This window comes from Haemorhous mexicanus, chromosome Z (genome assembly GCF_027477595.1).
Source record: "Haemorhous mexicanus isolate bHaeMex1 chromosome Z, bHaeMex1.pri, whole genome shotgun sequence".
In the NCBI taxonomy this organism is placed as follows: domain Eukaryota; kingdom Metazoa; phylum Chordata; class Aves; order Passeriformes; family Fringillidae; genus Haemorhous; species Haemorhous mexicanus.
In genome coordinates this window covers 4,447,473-4,474,996 of record NC_082381.1, presented here as the reverse complement: position 1 = coordinate 4,474,996, position 27,524 = coordinate 4,447,473, and the positions used below count along the sequence as shown (strand labels likewise).

The 27,524-nt window shown below is 49.1% G+C and overlaps 1 protein-coding gene across 1 annotated transcript in view; it reads left to right on the top strand.

Annotated features, from left to right (window-relative positions):
* Nucleotides 1-1,732: 1,732 nt before the first annotated feature.
* Nucleotides 1,733-27,524, top strand: part of LOC132342056 (serine/threonine-protein kinase PAK 2-like) — a 29,308-nt gene continuing 3,516 nt past the window's right edge. Inside the window, exons 1-10 of the mRNA XM_059874246.1 lie at nucleotides 1,733-1,811; nucleotides 2,735-2,772; nucleotides 7,640-7,771; nucleotides 11,149-11,280; nucleotides 18,137-18,268; nucleotides 21,079-21,213; nucleotides 21,491-21,823; nucleotides 25,847-25,959; nucleotides 26,619-26,736; nucleotides 27,412-27,511. Of these exons, the coding sequence (XP_059730229.1) occupies nucleotides 1,733-1,811; nucleotides 2,735-2,772; nucleotides 7,640-7,771; nucleotides 11,149-11,280; nucleotides 18,137-18,268; nucleotides 21,079-21,213; nucleotides 21,491-21,823; nucleotides 25,847-25,959; nucleotides 26,619-26,736; nucleotides 27,412-27,511 (1,312 nt within the window). The remainder of the gene's footprint in view (nucleotides 1,812-2,734; nucleotides 2,773-7,639; nucleotides 7,772-11,148; nucleotides 11,281-18,136; nucleotides 18,269-21,078; nucleotides 21,214-21,490; nucleotides 21,824-25,846; nucleotides 25,960-26,618; nucleotides 26,737-27,411; nucleotides 27,512-27,524) is intronic.

The following is a 27,524-nucleotide window of genomic DNA, read 5'->3' as shown; positions in this document are numbered from 1 at the left end:
TGCCTGTGACTGTCTTGCTGAGCAGACCTCGGCAGGACAGGAGAAATAATTTTATAGATAAGATTCAATAAACAACCTCGAGACTGAGAAATGAAGAGCCCTGACTCCTTCTTCAAGCGCCAGGCTGGAAAAAGGGACTTTGCAACTTTTCTCGGGGTCACTCTGACAAGCTAGAGACCCCAACAGTTGGTATGTATTGTTTGCTACTGCAACTAATGGAATACATTTGCTTTACAACCCCAGTTGTGTCTTAGGTTCTTTTGTGCATGGGTCTCCTCCTGAACCTGTGGCAACGACCACCAGGGACCTACAGAACACTCCTACTCTGATGTCGATAAATTCTGAGAAGTCATTGAAATATGTCAATAAATTTGGGGTAATGTTTAGCCTAGGAGTTTCAGGAAAGTATTGAATATGTCTTAGTTCCATGGATACAAACTAGTAGGTGTTATTGCTGGGTGTGCAGGGCTTAGGGAAGTGATTCCCTATGCTCCCAGCGCTAAAATAAAGTAATGCCTCCTTTCTAACCCTGAGCTGGCAGCAGGCATCAGGCCCTGCTTGGTAGCTTTCAACCTTTTCCAGCTGTTTCCTCTGGTTGGTCTTTTTAGGCACCAAAGCTCCTTGCCATGGTTGGCCAGGGTGTGTGCAGAGTAATGCAGCCCCCACAAAGCCCTTGGTTTCCCTACAAGTTGCCAGTTGGACTACTTTCAAAGGGGAAGAAAGGCAGAGATATACATTCACAGGTGTCCGGGTAATATCCAATAAATGTGCAAATATGTGGGAGGATTTGTTAGGAATGATTTCATCTGTTATGCCCACAGTGCCTTCTCTTCTGGTTCTGTGCACTCTAGGTGAGTAATGAAATAGTTGGCTCTCACAGTTAAGAGATAGATGTTATGTGGGTGTTCAAATGCGAAGTGATGTTATTAGAAAATGTTCTCCCATAGTCCTCTTTCTTATCCCCCTTGTAATAGCCTTGGTAGTCAGGGCTTTTGGGGAGGGCTGGCTTGTGACCACGAGGCACGGCTTAATAACACCTGACCTCCAATCAAGATGTAAGAGGACAGCAGAGAAAGATTTGACAGACAAAACTTTGGGAGGGGCTAAGGGTATTAAAGGCAGAGCATCCCTTTTGTAGATGAGCATGTGGCTGCTAGTCATGGAGACTCCCAGTGCTGGAATCTTTCCTTATTCAGTCCTTTGTTAAGGTTTAAGAAACCTTTAAAAAGTTAAAAACAAGGGTCGTTTCTCAGAAGTGCAATACTGTGGGCCATTTTCTTGGTCTGGTTTCCTTAGCTTGTGTCCCATCTGAGTGCTCAGTTGGGGTACAGGCTGTAGGTGCTTTGTGCACTCTTGGAGTTACTCTTGGATCCCTTGAAACAACAGGCTTTGGCCCACGAGGGGAATTTGTGCTGCTTTGTGATGGAGGAGAACTTCCCAGGCTGTCTTCTGTTTGCTGTAGGGAAGGTTGTTATTGCCTGGCATAAATTCACAGACCAACATAGAGTGTTTGCTTTGTGATGTCAGGGCATGGTTGCCACCTTGTCGTGGTGACATCAGAAGGTTGCCTTAGTGCATGGAAGGCCTGAGCGTCAGAGCAGCCCTAGAGCTTGCTCAGTGCAGTAGCATTCTCCTGGGTGAGGCATTTGCCAGTGAACACCTGTGCACTGACAAGAGCCTTGCTTTTTCTACTGTTGGAGCACAGCCTGCAAACTTGCAGAGCAGTGCTACAATGATTGAGCAACTTGCTCCTGCACTTTTTGGAGCATATGCTGTTACTTATTCTGTATATTTTGTGACTCACCTGGCACGTAAGTAGAGGTTTTCCATGGGTGTAACCAGAATGATGACTTTGGTATGTCTTCCTGATCTTTCTTAGTGACTGAGTTGATTTAGAAACAGAAAGAGCATTAGAATGCCACTGGTTTGGTAAAGCTCCTGTCAAAACACTCAGCTGAAAAATGAGTGTCTGTAGCCACAAGGGCAGCATTTGCAAGGGAACCTGCAGGGCTTCCGTTCCCTCCACAGGAGAGTTTGTGGCAGCAGAGTCTGTCATTTCCCCAGTTTGCTGGGACAAGCAAGACAGCTTTGAAAATGTAGACTGCTGGAGACGTTCTTGAAGGGCCTTCTAAAAACTCTGCAAATGTTCCCAGCATTCAGGGAAAGCTTCTTTCGTTCTACATTTCCTCATGAAAGGATTTGACTTTCTAAGTAATCCTTTACTGAGTGCAACAATAGTGATTTTCCCTTTGCAATGAAATGCAAACTCCAAAGCAGTGAGTGTCTGCTCCTTAACCCTGGAGCTGCTGCTGCGCTCTTCCACAATAGAACTGCCACAGCTCCAGGGGATCTTGGGGAAGCTTTTTTGTGCAACTGTTTCCAGCAAGTTAATGAGAATTAGTGCATGCAACTGATTAATTTAAAAAAGTACCTGAAGGAGAGGATTTTAGAAGATGTTTTATGTTTTTGGTAGAACAGGAGCATAGAGTGTTAAAGAAGACTTTGCATTTTCTTGGTCATCTTTGTATTCATTTACTGGCAAAACAGGCCAAGGTGTAGGCACAGCCAAGAATACTGTCCCAATCTCTTGCTGGCTGTGTGAATGAAACGTGTCTCCTGGAGGGAAGTTGTGAAACAGGAAATCATCTCTGTTGGGGTTGACTTCTTCTGTGGGATTCAGCAGCCCAAGCAGTTTTCTCACAGCATCTGGTTCATTTTCCCTTGCCCACTACAGGTCACGTGAAGCGTGTATTCAGTGGTGCTGATCGTGAGGTGAGTGAGAAAGGGAAATTTCATGTTCCTGGTCTTTAAGAATCGTAGAGCGAGCTGTCAGCAGGGCCAGTACCAGTAGAGTGTAGAGGGCCAGCTAGGGAGGCCAAAAGAAAATCCATTTTCACGCCTTCAACGAAAATAACAAAGGCATAAGTGGATATTTCCTAATTTGCATCTCAGAGCCCAGAAAAACTGCCAACTCAGTTTTGCAGAGAGAATGTTGCTTGCTGACGGCAGCCAGGGGGGAACACTGAACTGAGAGCAATTTCCCCTAGAGTAGAATAGGCCCATTAAAATTTAGTCAGAGTGACTGACAATTCTATTCCTATCTATTTAATAACATCTCCTTAAAAGGTGCCGCTGTAGAAAAACAAGGCCATCCTAAAATGGTGGATGCTGTATTTTAAGTCAGATGGGCAGCTTTGTGCCTGGATGGCTGCATGGGCCAAAAAGGTGCCAAGGCTGCTGCAGGTCTGGAGAAGCTGCAGATGAGGCAGACTGTGGCCCGGTGGCCAAGAAGGCAAAGGGCATTGTGGCCTGTGTCAGCAGCAGGGGGGCAGCAGGAGCAGGGCAGTGAGCGTCGCTCTGTGCTGGGCAGCGCTGCGGCCACAGCTGGAATGCTGTGTGCAGCTTTGGGCCCCTGTGAAGCAGAAAGTGATAGAGGAGCTGGTGCATGTGCAGAGAAGGCCTCGGGAGCTGGCAAGGGTGTGGAGCACAAGGCCAGTGAAGAGGTGCTGAGGGAGCTTTAGCCTGGACAAGGGGAGGCTCATGGGGGACATTCAAGCAGACTTCTATAGATGCCTACATGACAGTGCTCACCACAAGGGCTGTTTCCCATCCAAACAACCACTCTCTGCATCCAAGTGTTTTAGACATATGCGTAGCTGACACTTCAATCTTGTTTTTTGTTGGTTTCCTCGGAGGACAAGCCATCGTCATTTTCTCATTTTCCAGACAGCAAAGATGCCTCTGCACTACTCTTTTGGCCCTTATAAAGCACAGAAAGGGATTCTGAACCCTTTCTGGTTTTCCATGTCTGCCGCAGCAGTCACAGAGACCTTGGTGGTTCTTTCTTACTTCTCCGTTTAAAAGCTTTCAACAATAGAAAGCTCAAATTTGCAGAGATGACCTACCTTGCTGATAGCAGACAGAGAAGAAATATCAAATTCTTAGCAGGATAATGCTCTGTTTATTTGGCCCATTTCAATTTGGTTGATGTGACTTAGAATCCCATTGCTAACAAAGTGTATGAGTTCTCCTTTCAAGATGTGGTTGTAGATCCAAGGAGAAATGGGGTTATAAATGAGAGGTAATGGCCTGTCCCTCATGCTTCTCTCTTACCACAGGTGACAGGACCAAGAACTGTCTCTCCTCTGGCTCTCTCTGCTCTTGCTGAAGAAGCCAGAAAGGAGGAAAATGAGAAAGAACAGGACAAGTGTCCACCTAGGGTCATATCACCGCCTACTCATACCAAAAGAGTAAGTGCCCATTCTGGGGGTTGCTGTCTTGAGTACAAGGCAAAGGTGCAAGTTTCTGAGCAGCCAGCACTTGCTGTTGCTGACTGAGGATGCTGAGTGCTGGAGTCCTGAAGGATGTAGGCATTTCCTGAAGGCAGTGACAGCAAGAAATTGGCCTTTGACCTGTCATGCTGGGGCACTGAAGAGCATGGGCCTGTAACTGAGCTTCTGGCAGCTTTGCTGAGGGAAGTTCCATCTCTGGGCTTCTGAAGTGTTATGGCCAAGGGCGCACGTGGTAGTGCTGGAGGTCAAAAGGCTCTTTTGGTTTGTTTTCCCTTTTTGGAAAGGTGTCTTTGGCTTGTGGAATTGTTCTTCAGATTTTTTGAGTCGTTCTTCACTGGTAGAGTCTCTGTTAGCCCAGCTGCCTTTTGGCTTTTGCTCAGGTTCAAGGAGATGTTTGTATAGTCCATGAAGCTGTGGGGAGCCATTCTTGTCTCAGGTGGCCAAAGAAAGGAACCGCGCAGTGTCGAAGCCTCCTTGTGAGGCAAACAGCAAAAGGGGCAACTCTCTATTAATCACTTTTGGGCTGAAGTCTGCAGCTTTGGCAATTGTATTGGTACCCGCAGTGGGGGTGAATCTGCAAGTCCTTGACAGCTGTCTTGTGTTGCTCAGAAGAGGAAGGCCATCTTGAAATGGTGGATGCTGTATTTGAAGTCAAACAAGCAACGTTGTGGATGGGGAGCTGTGTGGGTCAAAAGGAGGCAGGGGTGCTTCAGGTCAGGAGAAGCTGCAGATGAGGCAGACCGTGGCCTGGTGGCCAAGAAGGCAAAGGGCATCGTGGCCTGTGTCAATAGCAGTGGGGCAGCAGGAGCAGGGCAGTGCGTGTCGCTCTTTGCTGGGCAGCGCTGTGGCCACAGCTGGAATGCTGTGTGCAGCTGTGGGCCCCTGGAAGCAGAAAGTGATAGAGGAGCTGGTGCATGTGCAGAGAAGGCCTCGGGAGCTGGCAAGGAGGTGGAGCACAAGGCCAGTGAAGAGGTGCTGAGGGAGCTTTAGCCTGGACAAGGGGAGGCTCGTGAGGGACATTCAAGCAGACTTCTATAGATGCCTACATGACAGTGCTCACCACAAGGGCTGTTTCCCATCCAAACAACCACTCTCTGCATCCAAGTGTTTTAGACATATGCGTAGCTGACACTTCAATCTTGTTTTTTGTTGGTTTCCTCGGAGGACAAGCCATCGTCATTTTCTCATTTTCCAGACAGCAAAGATGCCTCTGCACTACTTTTTTGGCCCTTATAAAGCACAGAAAGGGATTCTGAACATTTTCTGGTTTTCCATGTCTGCCGCAGCAGTCACAGAGACCTTGGTGGTTCTTTCTTACTTCTCCGTTTAAAAGCTTTCAACAATAGAAAGCACAAATTTGCAGAGATGACCTACCTTGCTGATAGCAGACAGAGAAGAAATATCAAATTCTTAGCAGGATAATGCTCTGTTTATTTGGCCCATTTCAATTTGGTTGATGTGACTTAGAATCCCATTGCTAACAAAGTGTATGGGTTCTCCTTTCAAGATGTGGTTGTAGATCCAAGGAGAAATGGGGTTATAAGTGAGAGGTAATGGCCTGTCCCTCATGCTTCTCTCTTACCACAGGTGACAGGACCAAGAACTGTCTCTCCTCTGGCTCTCTCTGCTCTTGCTGAAGAAGCCAGAGAGGAGGAAAATGAGGAAGAACAGGACAAGTGTCCACCTAGGGTCATATCACCGCCTACTCATACCAAAAGAGTAAGTGCCCATTCTGGGGGTTGCTGTCTTGAGTACAAGGCAAAGGTGCAAGTTTCTGAGCAGCCAGCACTTGCTGTTGCTGACTGAGGATGCTGAGTGCTGGAGTCCTGAAGGATGTAGGCATTTCCTGAAGGCAGTGACAGCAAGAAATTGGCCTTTGACCTGTCATGCTGGGGCACTGAAGAGCATGGGCCTGTAACTGAGCTTCTGGCAGCTTTGCTGAGGGAAGTTCCATCTCTGGGCTTCTGAAGTGTTATGGCCAAGGGCGCACGTGGTAGTGCTGGAGGTCAAAAGGCTCTTTTGGTTTGTTTTCCCTTTTTGGAAAGGTGTCTTTGGCTTGTGGAATTGTTCTTCAGATTTTTTGAGTCGTTCTTCACTGGTAGAGTCTCTGTTAGCCCAGCTGCCTTTTGGCTTTTGCTCAGGTTCAAGGAGATGTTTGTATAGTCCATGAAGCTGTGGGGAGCCATTCTTGTCTCAGGTGGCCAAAGAAAGGAACCGCGCAGTGTCGAAGCCTCCTTGTGAGGCAAACAGCAAAAGGGGCAACTCTCTATTAATCACTTTTGGGCTGAAGTCTGCAGCTTTGGCAATTGTATTGGTACCCGCAGTGGGGGTGAAGCTGCAAGTCCTTGACAGCTGTCTTGTGTTGCTCAGAAGAGGAAGGCCATCTTGAAATGGTGGATGCTGTATTTGAAGTCAAACAAGCAACGTTGTGGATGGGAAGCTGTGTGGGTCAAAAGGAGGCAGGGGTGCTTCAGGTCAGGAGAAGCTGCAGATGAGGCAGACCGTGGCCTGGTGGCCAAGAAGGCAAAGGGCATCGTGGCCTGTGTCAATAGCAGTGGGGCAGCAGGAGCAGGGCAGAGCGTGACGCTCTTTCCTGGGCAGCGCTGTGGCCACAGCTGGAATGCTGTGTGCAGCTGTGGGCCCCTGGAAGCAGAAAGTGATAGAGGAGCTGGTGCATGTGCAGAGAAGGCCTCGGGAGCTGGCAAGGAGGTGGAGCACAAGGCCAGTGAAGAGGTGCTGAGGGAGCTTTAGCCTGGACAAGGGGAGGCTCGTGAGGGACATTCAAGCAGACTTCTATAGATGCCTACATGACAGTGCTCACCACAAGGGCTGTTTCCCATCCAAACAACCACTCTCTGCATCCAAGTGTTTTAGACATATGCGTAGCTGACACTTCAATCTTGTTTTTTGTTGGTTTCCTCGGAGGACAAGCCATCGTCATTTTCTCATTTTCCAGACAGCAAAGATGCCTCTGCACTACTTTTTTGGCCCTTATAAAGCACAGAAAGGGATTCTGAACCCTTTCTGGTTTTCCATGTCTGCCACAGCAGTCACAAAGGCCTTGGTGGCTCTTTCCTACTTGTCCATTTAAATGCTCTCCAGAAAGAAAAGCTCAAATTTGCGGAGATGACCTTACTTGCTGATGGCAGACAGAGAGAAATATCAAATTCTTAGCAGGATAATGCTCTGTTTATTTGGCCCATTTCAATTTGGTTGGTGTGACTTAGAATCCCATTGCTAACAAAGTGTATGAGTTCTCCTTTCAAGATGTGGTTGTAGATCCAAGGAGAAATGGGGTTGTATATTACAGGTAATGGCCTGTACCTCATGCTTCTTTCTTGCCACAGGTGACAGGACCAAGAACCGTTGCTGCCCTTGTTGCCTCTGCTCTTGCTGAAGAAGCCAGAGAGCAGCAAAAAAAGGTAGACCTCCACAAGCATCCAGCTGTGGTCACAGTACAGGTTGCTCGTACCAAAAGAGTAAGTGCCCATTCATGGTGTGCTGTCTTGAGTGCAAGGCAGAGATGCAAGTTTCTGAGCAGCCAGCACTTGCTGTTGCTGGCTGAGGATGCTGAGTGCTGGAGTCCTGCATGACGTAGCTATTTTCTGTGGGAAGTGACAACAAAAAATTGGCCTATGAGCTGTCGTGCTAGGGCACTGAAGAGCTTGGAGCTGCAGCTGAGCTTCTGGCTGCTTGGCTCAGGGAAGCTCCATCTCTGGGCTTCTGCAGTGTTATAGCCAAGGCCGCACGTGTTAGTGCTGGAGGTCAAAAGGCTCTGTTGGGTTTTGTTTCCTCGTTTTGGAAAGGTGTCTTTGGCTTGTGGAAGTGTTCTGCAGTTTTCTTGAGTGGTTCCTCACTTGTAGAGTCTTTGTTGACCCAGCTGCCTTCTGGCTTTTGCTCAGGTTCAAGGAGATGTTTGTGTTGTCCATGAAGCTGTGGGGAGCCAATCTTGTGTGTGGCCAAAGAAAGGAACCGAGGAGTTGCGAAGCCTCCTTGTTAGGCAAACAGCAGAAGGGGCAACTCTCTGTTGATCACTTTTGGGCTGAAGTCTGCAGCTTTGGCATGTGCCTTGGAGGCCGGAGAGGGGGTGAAGCTGCAAGTCCTTGACAGCTGTCTTGTGTTGCTCAGAAGAGGAAGGCCATCTTGAAATGGTGGATGCTGTATTTGAAGTCAAACAAGCAACTTTTTAGATAAGGAGCTGTGTGGGTCAGAAGGAGGCAGGGTTGCTGCAGGTCTGGAGAAGCTGCAGATGAAGCAGACTGTGGCCCGGTGGCCAAGAAGGCCAAGGGCATCGTGGCCTGTGTCGGCAGCAGTGAGGGCAGCAGGAGCAGGGCAGTGAGCATCGCCCTGTGTTTGGCAGCACTGCGGCCACAGCTGGAGTGCTGTGTGCAGCTGTGGGCCCCTGGGAAGCAGAAAGTGATAGAGGGGCTGGAGCGTGCACAGAGAAGGCCACGGGAGCTAGGCAAGGAGGTGGAGCACAAGGCCTGTGAGGAGGTGCTGAAGGAGCTTTAGCCAGGAAATGGGGAGGCTCATGAGGGACATTCAAACAGACTTCCATAGATGCCTACCTGGCCATGCTCACCACAAGGGCTTTTTACCTTATAAACATCCACTCTCTGCATCCAAGTGTTTTAGACACATGTAGAGCTGACACTTCCATCTTATTGTTGGTTGCTTTCCTAGGAGGAGAACCCTTCTTGAGTTTCTAGTTTTCCAGCAATCATGGATGCTTCTGCACTATTTTCTGGCCCTTAACAATGCAATGAAAGAGATTCTGAACCCTTTCTGGTTTTCCACGTCTACCGCTGCCGTCGCAAAGGCCTTGCTGTCTCTTTACTACTTTTCAGAGCTTTCAAGTACTATAAGCTGTGTTTTGCATAGACAATGTTGCTTGCTTATAGCAGACAGGAAGGAATATTGAATTCCTAGCGATGTACTCATCTGTTGAATTTGCCAATTTCAATCTGGTTGGAGTGACTTAGAATGCCTATGCCAACAGAGCTGATGAGTTCTCCTTAGCAGGTGTTGCTGTAGATGCGAGAGGAAGTCAAGTTATAAGCCCTAGGTAACGGCTTAACCCTATGATTCCCTCTTGCCGCAGGTGACAAGACCAAGAGCTGTCTTTCCTCTGGCTCTCTCTCCAATTGCTGAAGAAGCCAAGGAGGAGGAAGATGAGCAAGAAAAACTGAAGCCTCCAGCTGTGGTCACATCACCGCCTGCTCGGACCAAAAGAGTAAGTGCCCATTCTGAGGGTGCTGTCTTGAGTGCAAGGCAGAGGTGCAAGTTTCTGAGCAGCCAGCACTTGCTGTTGCTGGCTGAGGATGCTGAGTGCTGGAGTCCTGCACGACGTAGCTATTTCCTGTGGGCACTGACAACAAGAAATTGGCCTATGAGCTGTCGTGCTAGGGCACTGAAGAGCTTGGAGCTGCGGCTGAGCTTCTGGCTGCTTGGCTCAGGGAAGCTCCATCCCTGGGCTTCTGCAGTGTTATAGCCAAGGCCGCACGTGTTAGTGCTGGAGGTCAAAAGGCTCTGTTGGGTTTTGTTTCCTCGTTTTGGAAAGGTGTCTTAGGCTTGTGGAAGTGTTCTGCGGTTTTCTTGAGTGGTTCCTCACTTGTAGAGTCTTTGTTGACCCAGCTGCCTTCTGGCTTTTGCTCAGGTTCAAGGAGATATTTGTGTTGTCCATGAAGCTGTGGGGAGCCATTCTTGTGTGTGGCCAAAGAAAGGAACCGAGGAGCTGCGAAGCCTCCTTGATAGGCAAACAGCAGAAGGGGCAAGTATCTATTGATCCATTTTGCCCGGAAGTCTGCAGCTTTGTCAATTGCATTGGAGCCCGCAGTGGGGGTGAAGCTGCAAGTCCTTGACTGCTGTCTTGTGTTGCTCAGAAGAGGAAGGCCATCTTGAAATGGTGGATGCTGTATTTGAAGTCAAACAAGCAACGTTGTGGATGGGGAGCTGTGTGGGTCAAAAGGAGGCAGGGTGCTGCTGTTGCAGGTCACCTGAGGATGAGGCAGACTGTGGCCCGGTGGCCAAGAAGGCCAAGGTCATCGTGGCCTGTGTCAGCAGCAGTGGGGCAGCAGGAGCAGGGCAGTGAGCGTCGCCCTGTGCTGGGCAGCGCTGTGGCCACAGCTGGAGTGCTGTGTGCAGCTGTGGGCTCCTGGGAAGCAGAAAGTGATTAGGGGCTGAAGTGTATGCAGAGAATTCCACGGGAGCTGGGCTGGGGTGTGGAGCACAAGGCCAGTGAGGAGGTGCTGGAGAAGCTTTACCCTGGACAAGGGCAGGCTCATGAAGGACCTTCAAGAAGACTTCCTTAGATGCCTACATGACAGTGCTCACCACAAGGGCTGTTCCCCTGCCAAAATTCCCTTCCCCGCATCCAAGTGTTTTAGACACAGGCAAAGCTGACACTTTGATCTTATTGTTGGTTGGTTTCCTAGGAGGAGAAGCCCTCTTCATTTTCTCTTTTTCCAGCCAGCAAAGATGCCTCTGTACTACTTTTCTGGCTCTTATCATGCAATGAAAGGGAATCTGAACCCTTTCTGGTTTTCATTGTGTCAGCAGGAGTTGCAAAGGTCTTGCTGGCTCGTTTCTTCTTTTCTATTTTAGAGCTTTCAAGAAGTAAAATCTGCATTTGCAGAGACAATGTTGCTCATTAAAAGAGCCAGGAAAGAATATCAAATACATAGCCATATTCTATTCTGTTGAATTGGCCCATTTCAATCTGGTTGGAGTGACTTAGAATGACATTGCCGACAAAGCTGATGATTTCCTTTTAGCAGATGTGGTTATAGATCTAAGGAGAAATGGGGTTATAATTGATGGGTAATAGCCTGTCCGTCATGCTTCTCTCTTGCCACAGGTTACAAGACCAAGAACCATCTCTCCCCTGCCTCCCTCTGCTCCTGGAGAAGAAGCCAAAGATGAGGAAGTTGAGCAAGTCAAATGGAAGCGTCCAGCTGTGGTCACACCACAGGCTGTTCATTCCAAGAGAGTAAGTGCCCATTCTGTGATGCTGTCTTTAGAGCAAAGCAGAGGTGCAAGTTTCTGAGCAGCCAGCACTTGCTGTTGCTGACTGAGGATGCTGACTGCTGGAGTCCTGCAGGATGTAGGCATTTCCTGAAGGCAGTGACAGCAAGAAATTGGCCTTTGACCTGTCATGCTGGGGCACTGAAGAGCCCGGGGTTGCAGCTGACCTTCTGGCTGTTTGGCTCACAGAAGCTCCATCTCTGGACTTCTGCGGTGTTATGGCCATGGACACATGTGGTAGTGCTGGTGGTCAAAAGGCTCTTTTGGTTTGTTTTCCCTTTTTGGAAAGGTGTCTTTGGCTTGTGGAATTGTTCTTCAGATTTTTTGAGTCGTTCTTCACTGGTAGAGTCTCTGTTGGCCCAGCTGCCTTTTGGTTTTTGCTCAGGTTCAAGGAAATGTTTCTGCTGTCCTTGAAGCTGTGGCAGGCCTTTCTTGTTGCGTGTAGCCAAAGAAAGGAACCGCACAGTGTCGAAGCCTCCTTGTTAGGCAAACAGCAGAAGGGGCAAGTTTCTGTTGATCACTTTTGGGCTGAAGTCTGCAGCTTTGGCAATTGCATTGGTACCTGCAGTGGGGGTGAAGCTGCAAGTCCTTGACAGCTGTCTTGTGTTGCTCAGAAGAGGAAGGCCATCTTGAAATGGTGGATGCTGTATTTGAAGTCAAACAAGCAACGTTGTGGATGGGGAGCTGTGTGGGTCAAAAGGAGGCAGGGGTGCTTCAGGTCAGGAGAAGCTGCAGATGAGGCAGACCGTGGCCTGGTGGCCAAGAAGGCCAAGGGCATTGTGGCCTGTGTCAATAGCAGTGGGGCAGCAGGAGCAGGGCAGTGAGCGTCGCTCTGTGCCTGGCACCACTGCGGCCACAGCTGGAATGCCGTGTGCAGCTGGGGGCCCCTGGGAAGCAGGAAGTGTTTGAGGGGCTGGTGCGTGTGCTGAGTAGGCCACGGGAGCTGGGCCTGGGTGTGGAGCACAAGGCCAGTGAGGAGGTGCTGAGGGACTGAGGGAGCTTTAGATTGGACAAGGGGAGGCACATAAAGGACCTTCAAGCAGAATTCCTTAGATGCCTACATGACAGTGCTCACCACAAGGGCTCTTTCTCTTCACATCATCCACTCTCTGCATCCAAGTGTTTTAGACACAGGCAGCGATGACACTTCCATCTATTTGTTTGTTGGTTTCCTAAGAGGAGATGCATTGTTCATTTTCTAGTTTTCCAGCAATCATGGATGCTTCTGCACTATTTTCCGGCTCTTATCATGCAATGAAAGGGATTCTGAACACTTTCTGGTTTTCCATGTCTGCTGCAGCAGTCTCAAAAGCCTTGCTGTCTCTTTCCTACTTTTCCATTTGATATCTTTCTAGACCTAAAAGCTGTGTTTTGCATAGACAACGTTGCTTGCTTCTAGCAGATTTCTTAGCAATGTAAAGATCTGTTGACCTGGCCCATTTCAATCTGGTTGAAGTGACTAAGAATGCCATTGCCAACAAAGTTCATGAGTTCTCCTTAGGTGCTGTTGCTGTAGATGCGATAGGAAATGAAATTATACGCCCTAGGTAACAGCTTATCCATGATCCACCTCTTGCCACAGGTGCCAAGGCCAAGAGTCCTCTATCCTCTGGCTCTCCCTCCAATTGCTGAAGAAGCCAAGGAGGAGGAAGATGAGCAAGAAAAACGAAAACGTCCAGCTGTGGTCAAATGGCCGCCTGCTCATACCAAAAGAGTAAGTGCCCATTCTGGGCTGCTGAGGTGCAAGTTTCTGAGCAGCCAGCACTTGCGGTTGCTGGCTGAGCATGCTGAGTGCTGGAGTCCTGCAGGATGTAGGCATTTCCTGTAGGCAGTGACAGCAAGAAATTGGCCTTTGACCTGTCATGCTGGGGCACTGATGAGCTGGGGTCTGCGGCTGAGCATCTGGCTGCTTGGCTTAAGGACGCTGCTTCTCTGGGCTTCTGCAGTGTGACGGACAAGGGCGCATGTAGTAATGCTGGAGGTCAAAAGGCTCTGTTGGTTTGTTTTCCCCTTTTGGAAAGGTGTCTTTGGCTTGTGGAATTGTTCTGCAGTTTTCTTGAGTCCTTCCTCACGTATAGTCTCTTTTGTCCCAGCTGACTTTTGGCTTCAATAAGCTGCAAGGAGATGTTTGTATAGTCCATGAAGCTGTGGCAGGCCTTTCTTGTTGCATGTGGCCAAAGAAAGGAACCGCGCAGTGTCGAAGCCTCCTTGTGAGGCAAACAGCAGAAGGGGCAACTCTCTGTTGATCCGTTTTGCCCGGAAGTCTGCAGCTTTGGCAAGTGCCTTGGAGCCCGCAGTGGGGGTGAAGCTGCAAGTCCTTGACTGCTGTCTTGTGTTGCTCAGAAGAGGAAGGCCATCTTGAAATGGTGGCTGGTGTACTTGAAGTCAAACAAGCAACTTTGTGGATGGGGAGCTGTGTCGCTCCGAAGGAGGCAGGGGTGCTGCAGGTCAGGAGAAGCTGCAGATGAAGCAGACTGTGGCCCGGTGGCCAAGAAGGCCAAGGGCATTGTGGCCTGTGTCAGCAGCAGTGGGGGCAGCAGGAGCAGGGCAGTGAGCATCGCCCTGTGCTGGGCAGCGCTGCGGCCACAGGTGGAGTGCTGTGTGCAGCTGTGGGCCCCTGGGAAGCAGAAAGTGATAGAGGGGCTGCTGCGTGTGCAGAGAAGGCCACAGGATCTGGCTAAGTTAGTGGAGCACAAGGCCAGTGAGGAGGTGGTGAGTGAGCTTTAGCCTGGACAAGGGCAGGCTCCTGGGGGACTATATAGATGCCTTCATGAGACTGCTCACCACAAGGGCTGTTTCCCTTTCCAAATGTCTGCTCTCTGCATCCAAGTGTTTTAGAGACATGCAGAGATTACACTTTCATCTTGGATTTTGTTGGTTTCCTAGGAGGAGAAGCCCTGTTCATTTTCGAGTTTTCCAGCAAGCATGGAAGCTTCTGCACTATTTTCCGTCTTATATCATGCAATGAAAGGGATTCTGAACCCTTTCTGGTTTTCCATGTCTGCCACAGCAGTTGCAAAAGCCTTGCTGGATCTTTCCTACTTTTCCATTACAGAGCTTTCACGAAATAAAAAGCTGCATTTTGCACAAACAACGTTGCTCACTGAAAGCAGACAGGGAGGAGTAATGAATTCTTAGCAATATATAATGATCTGTTGAATTGGCCCGTTTCAGTCTGGGAGTAACTTAGGATGCCATTACCAACAAAGTTGATGAGTTCTTCTTAGCAGATGTGGCTGTAGATGTGAGGGGGAATCAAGTTATAAGCCCTAGGTAATGGCTTATCCCTATGATTCCCTCTTGCCACAGGTGACAAGACCAAGAGCTGTCTTTCCTCTGGCTCTCCCTCCAATTGCTGAAGAAGCCAAGGAGGAGGAAGATGAGCAAGAAAAACTGAAGCGTGCAGCTGTGGTCACATCACCGCCTGCTCGTTCCAAGAGAGTAAGTGCCTATTGTGTGTGGTGCTGTCTTTAGTACAAGGCAGAGGTGCAAGTTTCTGAGCAGCCAGCACTTGCTGTTGCTGGCTGAGGATGCTGAATGCTGGAGTCCTGTATGATATAATCATTTCCTGTGGGCAGTGACAGCAAGAAATTGGCCTTTGACCTGTCATGCTGGGTGGGGCACTGAAGATCTTGGGGCGGCAGCTGAGCTTCTGGCTGCTTTGCTCAGGAAAGCTGCTTCTCTGGGCTTCTGCGATGTTATGGCCAAGGGCCAAGTTGTAGTGCTGGAGCTCAAAGGGCTCTTTTGGTTTGTTTTCCCTTTTTGGAAAGGTGTCTTTGGCTTGTGGAAATGTTTTTAGGTTTTCTTGAGTCGTTCCTCACTTGTAGAGTGTCTGTTGGCCCAGCTGTCTTTTGGCTTTTGCTAAGCTGCATGGAGATGATTGTGCTGTCCATGATGCTGTGGGGAGCCATTCTTGTCTCAGGTGGCCAAAGAAAGGAACCGCGCAGTGTCGAAGCCTCCTTGTGAGGCAAACAGCAGAAGGGGCAAGTATCTGTTGATCCGTTTTGCCCGGAAGTCTGCAGCTTTGGCAATTGCATTGGAGCCCGCAGTGGGGGTGAAGCTGCAAGTCCTTGACTGCTGTCTTGTGTTGCTCAGAAGAGGAAGGCCATCTTGAAATGGTGGCTGGTGTACTTGAAGTCAAACAAGCAACTTTGTGGATGGGGAGCTGTGTCGCTCCGAAGGAGGCAGGGGTGCTGCAGGTCTGGAGAAGCTGCAGATGAAGCAGACTGTGGCCCGGTGGCCAAGAAGGCCAAGGGCATTGTGGCCTGTGTCAGCAGCAGTGGGGGCAGCAGGAGCAGGGCAGTGAGCATCGCCCTGTGCTGGGCAGCGCTGCGGCCACAGCTGGAGTGCTGTGTGCAGCTGTGGGCCCCTGGGAAGCAGAAAGTGATAGAGGGGCTGCTGCGTGTGCAGAGAAGGCCACAGGATCTGGCTAAGTTAGTGGAGCACAAGGCCAGTGAGGAGGTGGTGAGTGAGCTTTAGCCTGGACAAGGGCAGGCTCATGGGGGACTATATAGATGCCTTCATGAGACTGCTCACCACAAGGGCTGTTTCCCTTTCCAAACGTCTGCTCTCTGCATCCAAGTGTTTTAGAGACATGCAGAGATTACACTTTCATCTTGGATTTTGTTGGTTTCCTAGGAGGAGAAGCCCTGTTCATTTTCGAGTTTTCCAGCAAGCATGGAAGCTTCTGCACTATTTTCCGTCTTATATCATGCAATGAAAGGGATTCTGAACCCTTTCTGGTTTTCCATGTCTGCCACAGCAGTTGCAAAAGCCTTGCTGGATCTTTCCTACTTTTCCATTACAGAGCTTTCACGAAATAAAAAGCTGCATTTTGCACAAACAACGTTGCTCACTGAAAGCAGACAGGGAGGAGTAATGAATTCTTAGCAATATATAATGATCTGTTGAATTGGCCCGTTTCAGTCTGGGAGTAACTTAGGATGCCATTACCAACAAAGTTGATGAGTTCTTCTTAGCAGATGTGGCTGTAGATGTGAGGGGGAATCAAGTTATAAGCCCTAGGTAATGGCTTATCCCTATGATTCCCTCTTGCCACAGGTGACAAGACCAAGAGCTGTCTTTCCTCTGGCTCTCCCTCCAATTGCTGAAGAAGCCAAGGAGGAGGAAGATGAGCAAGAAAAACTGAAGCGTGCAGCTGTGGTCACATCACCGCCTGCTCGTTCCAAGAGAGTAAGTGCCTATTGTGTGTGGTGCTGTCTTTAGTACAAGGCAGAGGTGCAAGTTTCTGAGCAGCCAGCACTTGCTGTTGCTGGCTGAGGATGCTGAATGCTGGAGTCCTGTATGATATAATCATTTCCTGTAGGCAGTGACAGCAAGAAATTGGCCTTTGACCTGTCATGCTGGGTGGGGCACTGAAGATCTTGGGGCGGCAGCTGAGCTTCTGGCTGCTTTGCTCAGGAAAGCTGCTTCTCTGGGCTTCTGCGATGTTATGGCCAAGGGCCAAGTTGTAGTGCTGGAGCTCAAAGGGCTCTTTTGGTTTGTTTTCCCTTTTTGGAAAGGTGTCTTTGGCTTGTGGAAATGTTTTTAGGTTTTCTTGAGTCGTTCCTCACTTGTAGAGTGTCTGTTGGCCCAGCTGTCTTTTGGCTTTTGCTAAGCTGCATGGAGATGATTGTGCTGTCCATGATGCTGTGGGGAGCCATTCTTGTCTCAGGTGGCCAAAGAAAGGAACCGCGCAGTGTCGAAGCCTCCTTGTGAGGCAAACAGCAGAAGGGGCAACTCTCTGTTGATCCGTTTTGCCCGGAAGTCTGCAGCTTTGGCAATTGCATTGGAGCCCGCAGTGGGGGTGAAGCTGCAAGTCCTTGACTGCTGTCTTGTGTTGCTCAGAAGAGGAAGGCCATCTTGAAATGGTGGATGCTGTATTTGAAGTCAAACAAGCAACGTTGTGGATGGGGAGCTGTGTGGGTCAAAAGGAGGCAGGGTGCTGCTGTTGCAGGTCACCTGAGGATGAGGCAGACTGTGGCCCGGTGGCCAAGAAGGCCAAGGTCATCGTGGCCTGTGTCAGCAGCAGTGGGGCAGCAGGAGCAGGGCAGTGAGCGTCGCCCTGTGCTGGGCAGCGCTGTGGCCACAGCTGGAGTGCTGTGTGCAGCTGTGGGCTCCTGGGAAGCAGAAAGTGATTAGGGGCTGAAGTGTATGCAGAGAATTCCACGGGAGCTGGGCTGGGGTGTGGAGCACAAGGCCAGTGAGGAGGTGCTGGAGAAGCTTTACCCTGGACAAGGGGAGGCTCATGAAGGACCTTCAAGAAGACTTCCTTGGATGCCTACATGACAGTGCTTACCACAAGGGCTGTTCCCCTGCCAAAAGTCCCCTCCCCGCATCCAAGTGTTTTAGACACAGGCAAAGCTGACACTTTGATCTTATTGTTGGTTGGTTTCCTAGGAGGAGAAGCCCTCTTCATTTTCTCTTTTTCCAGCCAGCAAAGATGCCTCTGTACTACTTTTCTGGCTCTTATCATGCAATGAAAGGGATTCTGAACCCTTTCTGGTTTTCATTGTGTCAGCAGGAGTTGCAAAGGTCTTGCTGGCTCGTTTCTTCTTTTCTATTTTAGAGCTTTCAAGAAGTAAAATCTGCATTTGCAGAGACAATGTTGCTCATTAAAAGAGCCAGGAAAGAATATCAAATACATAGCCATATTCTATTCTGTTGAATTGGCCCATTTCAATCTGGTTGGAGTGACTTAGAATGACATTGCCGACAAAGCTGATGATTTCCTTTTAGCAGATGTGGTTATAGATCTAAGGAGAAATGGGGTTATAATTGATGGGTAATAGCCTGTCCGTCATGCTTCTCTCTTGCCACAGGTTACAAGACCAAGAACCATCTCTCCCCTGCCTCCCTCTGCTCCTGGAGAAGAAGCCAAAGATGAGGAAGTTGAGCAAGTCAAATGGAAGCGTCCAGCTGTGGTCACACCACAGGCTGTTCATTCCAAGAGAGTAAGTGCCCATTCTGTGATGCTGTCTTTAGAGCAAAGCAGAGGTGCAAGTTTCTGAGCAGCCAGCACTTGCTGTTGCTGACTGAGGATGCTGACTGCTGGAGTCCTGCAGGATGTAGGCATTTCCTGAAGGCAGTGACAGCAAGAAATTGGCCTTTGACCTGTCATGCTGGGGCACTGAAGAGCCCGGGGTTGCAGCTGACCTTCTGGCTGTTTGGCTCACAGAAGCTCCATCTCTGGGCTTCTGCGGTGTTATGGCCAAGGGCGAATGTGGTAGTGCTGGAGGTCAAAAGGCTCTTTTGGTTTGTTTTCCCTTTTTGGAAAGGTGTCTTTGGTTTGTGGAATTGTTCTGCAGTTTTCTTGAGTCGTTCCTCACGTATAGAGTCTCTGTTAGCCCAGCTGCCTTTTGGCTTTTGCTAAGCTGCAAGGAGATGATTGTACAGTCCATGAAGCTGTGGGGGGCCGATCTTGTCATGTGTGTGGCCAAAGAAAGGAACCGCGCAGTGTCGAAGCCTCCTTGTGAGGCAAACAGCAGAAGGGGCAACTTTCTGTTGATCCATTTTTCCCGGAAGTCTGCAGCTTTGGCAAGTGCCTTGGAGCCCGCAGTGGGGGTGAAGCTGCAAGTCCTTGACAGCTGTCTTGTGTTGCTCAGAAGAGGAAGGCCATCTTGAAATGGTGGCTGGTGTACTTGAAGTCAAACAAGCAACGTTGTGGATGGGGAGCTGTGTGGGTCAGAAGGAGGCAGGGTTGCTGCAGGTCTGGAGAAGCTGCAGATGAAGCAGACTGTGGCCCAGTGGCCAAGAAGGCCAAGGGCATTGTGGCCTGTGTCAGCAGCAGTGGGGCAGCAGGAGCAAGGCAGTGAGCGTCGCCCTGTGCTGGGCAGCGCTGCGGCCACAGGTGGAGTGCTGTGTGCAGCTGTGGGCCCCTGGGAAGCAGAAAGTGTTTGAGGGGCAGGAGAGTTTGCAGAGAAGGCCACAGGATCTGGCTAAGTTAGTGGAGCACAAGGCCAGTGAGGAGCTGAGGGAGCTTTAGCCTTAACCACTGAAACCTTGTGAGGGACCTTCAGTATCTCCTCTGTGCATGCAATATTTTACCTACTTTTGGAATTGGCTTTCTTCTCCTTTTTTTATTGTGATTTTTTTTCTTTGCCTAGAGGAAGTGTCTTGTTCATTTTCTTTTTCTCCCAACTAAACTGCTTTTCCTCTTTATTTCCTGCCATTTTACAGTACTCGGACTGCTACAATTTTTATTCCAAAGTGTCACTTCTCGTGAATGCAGTATATTTTTGCATGAGAACACACCGTTTGGTACAGGGATGTTCGTGCAGAAGAAGCTTTTGTGGCTCCAGGCCTGCCAGCATCACTTTGAACTTAAGAGTGCCTGTGACTTTCTGTAGACAAGGAAATCAATGTGTGTTTTCTTTGGGAATTTAGCAGGAGATCAATGCCCTTGCATTCCAGCTGCTCCTCAGAGATCAGAGGAGCTGGTAGGGGCTGGCCTTTATTTCTTTTTATTGCTTCCAGCCACTTTAGCACCATCAGTATTGTCGAGTCCAAGAGAAGAACTTGCTCAAGCACAGATGCACAAAGAGTGCATTTCCCCGTGCAATGCTCTGGGTCTGATCACTTTCCATAAGGACCTGCACACTCCAGATTCCCCAAGAGTGTGCTTTATTGAGCAACTGGAGAGCAATCTCAGGATTGCTGCTGAGCGGAGCACTGGCTACCAAGTTTTGATGTGTGTAGCAACAGAGAGGTCAGAAAATAGAGATTATAGTATAGAGATCTGTCTGTCTGTCTATCTATCTATCTATCTATCTATCTATCTATCTATGTAACATTTACATAATTGAATCTTCCCGGCTCTGGTCCAAGGCAGTTGGAGGTGCAAAGGTCACCTAAAGCATCCCTTTCAGGAGAGAATTAGAGACACATTCCCTCCACCGATTCTGAGCAGGCAGAGATGTTTCCCCCTCCAGATAGGATGTTTTTTTCCCTCCTCAAAGTTGTTTTCCTCCTCTGGCCTCTTCTGCCCTGAAGTCTCCAGTTAACTTTTTAGATTGCTGCCTGTCCTAGAGAGGTGGAACAATTCCACGTTTAGCTGGTGTTCGGTGACTCTGGTCATACATGCCATGCATTACATGACACATGGTTTCCTTCACTGGCCTCCCCAGGGCTGTGTTAAGTGCATTCGTTAATGGGGCCTTAACAGAGTCTCTTTTACTGCTGGTCAGAATTCTCAGTTGACAGCAGAGGGAGAAGAAACACCTTGGTTCTCTTCCATATACTGAGGTGGCCATCGAGGCTCTCTGACCTCCATCAGAGATCTGTGCATGCATCCTCATCTTGTGAATGACCAGGTTTTCTAACAAGAGTGTAGATGTCAGAAAGGCAGGAATGCTGGTGCAGGCCTGAAAAGAGCATGAACTCCAGAAGTGTGTCTCACAAGGGGTGAGCTCACACAGGAAACCACCTGCAGAGCCAGGATGGAGCTGTGCGACAGGGCGGGCTGACAGTCACTACTGAAAGACAAACAGGACATGGCTGAAGAAGAGGGAGGCCCTCACCAGACCCTTGAGTAATGCCACACCTTCCCTGTCAGCTGCCTGAGAGGCTGTTGGAGCTTCTGTCCCAGGTGGCCTCTAAATGTAGGGCCAGGGTCACTTTGGAATCTGTGCTTCCCCACGGGCAGAGAATGACCCAGTAGAGCAGCACAGTGCTTTGGGAACGTGAGAGCCCATCAGTCCTTGAGTCTTGGCTCACAAAGGTTGTATGGAAAGTTGAAACCCATCTTCTCTTGCTTTCTGTGCAGGCCCTTCTAGAGAAAGAGCAGGAGCAAACTGCTTCATCAGAGATGCCACGCCCGTCTCATGGAGAGCTGTTCCCAGCCCGAGAGCAGGAAGAGCAGCACAGGCAGCAGGTGGAAGAGCCAGAGGAGAATGGCCAGGTAAGCCTGACTGGCCAAGTGACAGCAGGAAGGGCAGGAAGAGGGGCATAAAACGGAGCTCTTGGGACTGAGGAGGCCAGGAGTCCCACAGGCACTGGAAGCACAGAGCCTTGGAATCTGCAGAGAACAGCACTGGGACAGGAGGGTTACATTGGAAACAGATGTGGGTAGGGAAGCAGAAAGAAGTGGCTGAATAAATGTGATTTTGAGGCTGCAAGAGGAGAAAGCTGAGCTTGATGGCAGCTCCCAGTCACTTGCTCTGCACTTGTGTGTACAGAACATCAAGGCAGAGCCACAAGCAGAGCTGCCCGAAGCTCAGAGTGACATCATGGCATTGAAGAGAAAGAACAAGGATGACATGAGAAGAGTTCAAGAGGAGAATCTCAATCAGCAGAGGGGCGATCAACAGAACCAGGTGAGTGAAAGAGTGGCAGCCACTCCACTCATGAAACATCCTCTCCCTTCTTGTTTACTGACTAACAAGGACCATGTGCAGGCAGAGCTGCAGGATTCGGAGGCTAGCAACAAGGTAAGGGAGAAGAGGCTGGAGGAAGAAATTAAAATCATCAGAGATAAAGCTAATCGCCTCTCTCAGTCTCTACAAAAGCAAGTGAGTGAAAGAGGGATAGCCACTGCAGTCACCAAACCGGTGGTTTCTGCCCTTCTTGCCTTTCTAGTACAGAGCAGCAGGGAGTGGGGTGATGCCTCTGAGTGCCATCCTGCTGTCGTGTGTATTACAGTCACTCTGAAGGACATTTCCTGGTGTGTTGAATCCCCACTGCTGCCCTGGATGGTTGGACTTGTCCTTTGGCCTTTTGGCCAGCAGTCATCTAAATTGATTCCTGCTTGCCTGTTCTGCTCTCCTTGTTTCTTGAGGTGTTTTTACAGGGGAACATGGTGACCCAGATGGAGGATTGAAGCAAGCTGTCTGTATCCCCTGTCAATCTGTTCTTTCCCTTTCCTCACAGTCGGTGACTCCTGGCTGACAGGGACAAGCTGTAGTCTCTGACTGCTTTGTTCTGTTTGATTTGAGGTGCAAGTGTTGACACCTCACCGGGCAGCCTGCAAAGACTTCCAGCGAATGTCTGGCAATGAAGGGCCCCAAGTTTGGCATGAGGCACAGGAACAGTGCCCACCAGAATTGCTACAGGACCAGCACATCATGGGCTCTGAACCTGCTGCCGCATCAGCATTACCTCGAGGAAGCCCTTCTGTCAAACCTGGGAACTCGAGCTCGGGCAGTTCCTTCGTCTCTCCAAAACAGCAGACTGAGAAGGGGTACCTGGAGATGCTGGGTACGTCTGGTGTGTTTCTTGTCTGAGGGACAGTGTGTTGTGTGCAGGTGTCAGCACAGCTGTACCGAATGCTCCTCCTGAGTTTGGTGTCACAGGGCCATTTAGGACTCCCCAGAGGAAGTGCTGTGCTCCGAGGCAGCGAGAGAGCGCTCTGGGTGTTCCTGCTGCCTCTGAGGGCACCTGGGACTGGCTTGGGTTTGTCTGAGCTTCCCTCTCTGCTAAAGGCTGAAGCAGGGATTGTTCTTGGATCAGCAGAAGGCTGTGACCTAGCAAATAATCCAGGCAATTCCTGTCTGTTAGTGGCCAAACTGAATGGAATTTTCAGCTTCCTAAATCCTCCTTAGACTCCTGACTTCCAACCAGTCATCAGAGCAAAAAAACCTCACAGAAATTGACTGGTTTTGGATTTTTGTCTTTTTGGCTGGGTTTTTTTTTTTGGTGGGGTGTTTTTGTGTTGTTTTTTGTGGGAGCCTTTTGTTTTTTGTTTTTGTGAGGTTTTTTTGTGGTGTTTTGGGGTTTTTTGTTGTTGACTTGTGGGTTTTTTTGCTGGAGTTGGTTTTTCTCCATCCTGAAGGAGCCCTTCTTCCCCACATCTTGTTGATGCCATTTTTGTGACTTACTGTTACCACTACTACATCTGCAGTTTATTTTCATGAGAATGCTGTATTTTTGTCAATAAGAACTACTTTTGAAAGAACATCAGGTTACAGGACAAATAGAGAGCAGGAGGTGTTTTCCATGTGCCCCCAAAGAAAAAAACAGATACTTTTATAACAACCTGTATTTATTCTTCTAGTTTTATGCTTATCAAGATGTGTCCAAGAGACACATCTAAGTGATGTGATCAGATTAACTGGAGGCATTTCTCAGGAGAGAGCCTCCAGCCCACCCACGGTATAGTCCTCAGATCCATGGCACTTTGTCATACCTGATACCCACTCTTTCCCATGACTGTTGCAATCCTACCCATTGGCCAAAGTCCTGCTCAGATCAGTCTCTAGGAAAACACATCAAGTCCTTTGTGATTCTGCAGCACAACCCAATGAGTCTGCTTCTTGCCCGTAAGAGCTGCCAGTGCTGTGCTCTCAGATAAGACCTGGTGGGGCTGAGACCAGAGCCCCGTGGATTCTGTGTCTACCATCACCTGTTGGGACAAAAAGGGCATTGATCTGCACCTCAGTGTGGCTGATCTCAAAGCCCATCCTGTTGTGTCCTGAATGGGGGCAACAACTTGTATGGGGCTCAGGCTGGCTGTGGCTTCTTCTCACTGCTTGTCAGTGCTCATGCTTGGGCTTTGCCAGACTTGTTGTGCTGGCTGCCCTCTCCCGGAGGGCTGGTGGGACTGCAGAGGCTGGAGCCTTCCTTAGCTGGGAGAGGGGCACCTTTGAGCTCAGCCTGCTCATAAACAGGTGAGGGTCCTGATGCTGAAAGCCTTGTTGGGATTGGTAATAGCATGAGCTGCTCTGGTTTACAAATGGAAAGGAATTCTTTTGGCAAACTGCTGAAAGGTGGAGAAGATGTCCTTCTCTCCTGGAAATGCATCTCCCTGTGCTTTGTTTCCTGTCAAGAGAACTCTTCAAAGGATTGTACAAAATCAGTCTCTGTGCCAGCCGTCTGCACTGCAGGGCTGCCTGTCCTATTGACGTTGGATTTTGTTACCCAGCTGACCACAAAGGGCTCAGAGCACCAGACAGTGGGGCTGCCCTTTGTATCTCCTGGAAGCTGGGATCTCTGCTTTAAAGTCAGCATCTTGCATTTTGTTTCCCTCAGGGAGAATGGTGAATACGGAAAATCCTGCAATGAACTACACTGAAAAGGAACATATTGGCAGTGGGTGAGTCCAACCGCAGTTACTCCTGCACAACCATGGGCCAGGTGTTTTTCTGGTGGAATGTCTATCCAGCGTGAAGTCAGGCCAGCTGCAAACATGTTCACACACTGGGGACAGATTCTCCCATCTCTCGGTGCTGCTCCGAATTTGTGTGTGTGCTCAGAAGGCATTGTCAGACACACCTCCATGCTGCCGAGGTCTTGCCTGCATCAAGGAACAGGACCTGGAAGATATCCTTGTCTCTCAAGTGTGGGACAGCTCTGTGTTAATTTCTTTAGCATTTTTGTATGTCTCAAAATCATACTGCCCCACTAATGAAAAAAGAAGAAACTTGCTTGCCAGAAAGAGCAACCTACCCCCTATCAAAGCTGTGAGATAACAGTTCCCAGGAACATTTCTTTCCCCTGGTTTGTGGAAGGAAACACTCTATGGTCAGGATAGGAACCCACCATTTAGAAAGTGAAACGCAAGAGGAAAGAATAAACTCCCTTTAGAAGTTGAACCCCAGCGCTTCATGAACAGGCCCAGTGCCCATGCACTTGAGAAGAACATACATCATCTGCCTTCTGGCAGAGCCCTCCTGCATCCTGCAGCTTTTAGGTATTTACAGCAGAGATCTCCTAAATGGGCTAACTTTCACTCTAGGAGCTAAACAGCTTCTCCTTTCTCTGCTTCTGTTTCATTGCTAGGAGTTTTGGTCATGTGGTTAGAGCACTCAACAATGCCACAGGAGGAGAGGTAAATGTCAACAGCCCCTGCAGACTCTGATGCTCTTGAGGGCCTTCCCCTCTGGGGGGTGGGAGCTGTGGCTGGAGCTTTGGGTAGAGCTGTGCTGAAAAGGCACAAGAAGCACAGACTGGTGCCAGCCCATGAAATACGTTTGGGACTTTGTCCTCCTCAGCTGCCGAAGAAAGGCACGGAGGGCAGCGGTTCCTTTCAGAGAAGGAGGCGCTCACTCGCTCTTCGTTGCCAAAATAAAGGTGGTGCCTTAGAGCACCTCCCTGCTCTTTGGGGCTACAGCTTCAGAGTCCTGAATTCTCATTTCTGGCTGCCAGCAAATACATCTGAAAGTTACTGGGAGTTCCTTAGCCACCTGCAGTGTGCACTTGGGAACTGCACGTAGGGAGAGATCTGCAAGGTGTCCCTAAAAGCCCTAAGCCCTGCCCACAGCCCAAGATGTATCCACCGAGTATTAAGGTATAGATTACTTCTTCTGAATCCCATACAAAGCAGCAGAGAGTATGGTCAGAGGTTTGGGGGTGATAGCTGAGACACCACTGTTTCCAAGTGGACAAGGCAAGATGTCAGTGGCCCCATGTGTTCTGGAACTGCCCCCAAGGAAGCAGAGAAATGGGCTGTTGGAATGTCAGCTCCTAATTACTGCAGTGCCTAATCACAAGGCAGTTTGGCACAGCTCAGCTGTGTCATTGCAAAATCACTTGCTCCATGTGTGTTGTGGTCTCGTGCCACCAGCTTCTCAGGTTACTGATTTTCAATGTCATTTTAGGTGGCCATAAAGAAAATAAATCTTCAAGGACTGCAGAGGAAGCAACTAACAGTTAATGAAATCATGATCATGAAGAGGAATAGGAGTCCCAGTGTTGTGAATTATTTAGACAGGTGAGAGGTCATGGTCTTATCCCATGGATGTGCATTTACATACAGCAAACATGAGAGGTTAAAAACCCACTTTGGTCAGTGGCAGGAAGTAGAGCTGTTCATTATTACTTATTAATATTTCTCTATTCATCTCCAATGGATTAGAAGAGAGTGCATCTTGTTTGCATGAGTTTTCCCTGGAACGCTTGAAAATTATTCCAAAATTATTCAGAACCTGGATCAGCTGTATCTTCTTAAGTCAGTATCCTCAAAATTCGCTGCCTTCCCATTTTTTGGGATTGATTTTTTAAAGTTTCTTAAATGCTAATGAACCATCCTAAAGTGGATTTCCCTTAGATCGTTGCCCCTCTTTGCCATGGTCATGCATGCCAGGAAGACTACGTGCTTATTTCCAGAAACACCAGGTGTGAAAGGCTTTTTATCTGGGCTGTTACTAAACTGCACTTTTCACTTGCTGCCCATCTAAGACATCTCCTTTTTCACAGCAGTGCCTTTCTCCTCCAGACTGCACAGATTGTAAACAATGCACAGCTGAGAGGGAATGTCTATTCCTTTGATTCTGTCCTAGTCCCAAAGGGACCTGGAAACAAGAAACCCGGAAGTAAAAAATCAATGTAGCCATGCATGTTCATCTCCACACCCTTGTTTCCTTCTTTCAGCTATCTTCTGGGTGAGGAACTCTGGCTGGTTTTAGAGTACATGGACGGAGGCGCCCTGAGTGATGTCATCAGTGAGACCTTCCTGTCTGAAGAGCAGATGGCAGCCATCAGTCGGGAGGTCAGCAATCCCATCTGTGCTTCCGAGGGCTTGGGCAGGATTGTCTGGGAAACAGGGGCTCAGAGCTGGAGTGATTTCATGTGCCAGACTTTGTTTCTGTGTGGCTGGTATGCTATGGGCAAGTAAAAGCATCTCAAGTGAAACGCCTGCCAGTGCCACTGCACTCACTGTACTCAGTTCTTGTACTCTTATTTCCTGCTGTTGTACTCTAGCTCTGCCTCTTGTATTTGCTGTTCTCCATCTTCCTAAACTTTTGCCTGTCTTCACTGCATTCCTTGCCTGTGACAGCAAAGGTGCTCGTGGCAGGATTTGAAACGAACAGCAAAGAAAAAAGAGAGACTCGTTTTGCTCAGTCCTCAGCTAAAAAGGAGTGCAGCTAAAATGCTGTTTGCTTCTGAGCACATGCACTGCAGCAGCAGTCATCCTGGCTGGTTTGCAGGGGACAGTCTACTAGAGCAGGTGCTGCTGCTCTTTTAAAAAGCTGACATGCCTTTCCTTAGAAAGGTCTTGCTCTTCAAGTGCTGGAGCAGCAAGCTCTTCCTCTCAATGACACTGTGTTCTGCCACTACTCCCCTTTCCCCTGGAGAGGGAATCTTTTAGATTCTTTGTTTCCTTTCCTGTGTGATGAAATGACATCACTAATTTTTGCCCTCCTCTCTCTGTTTTCTCTCTCAGTGCCTGCGAGGACTGGATTTTCTTCACTCAAACCACATCATCCACCGAGATGTGAAGAGCGACAACATCCTTCTCAGAACAGACGGCTCTGTCAAGCTAGGTCGGTATGTTCT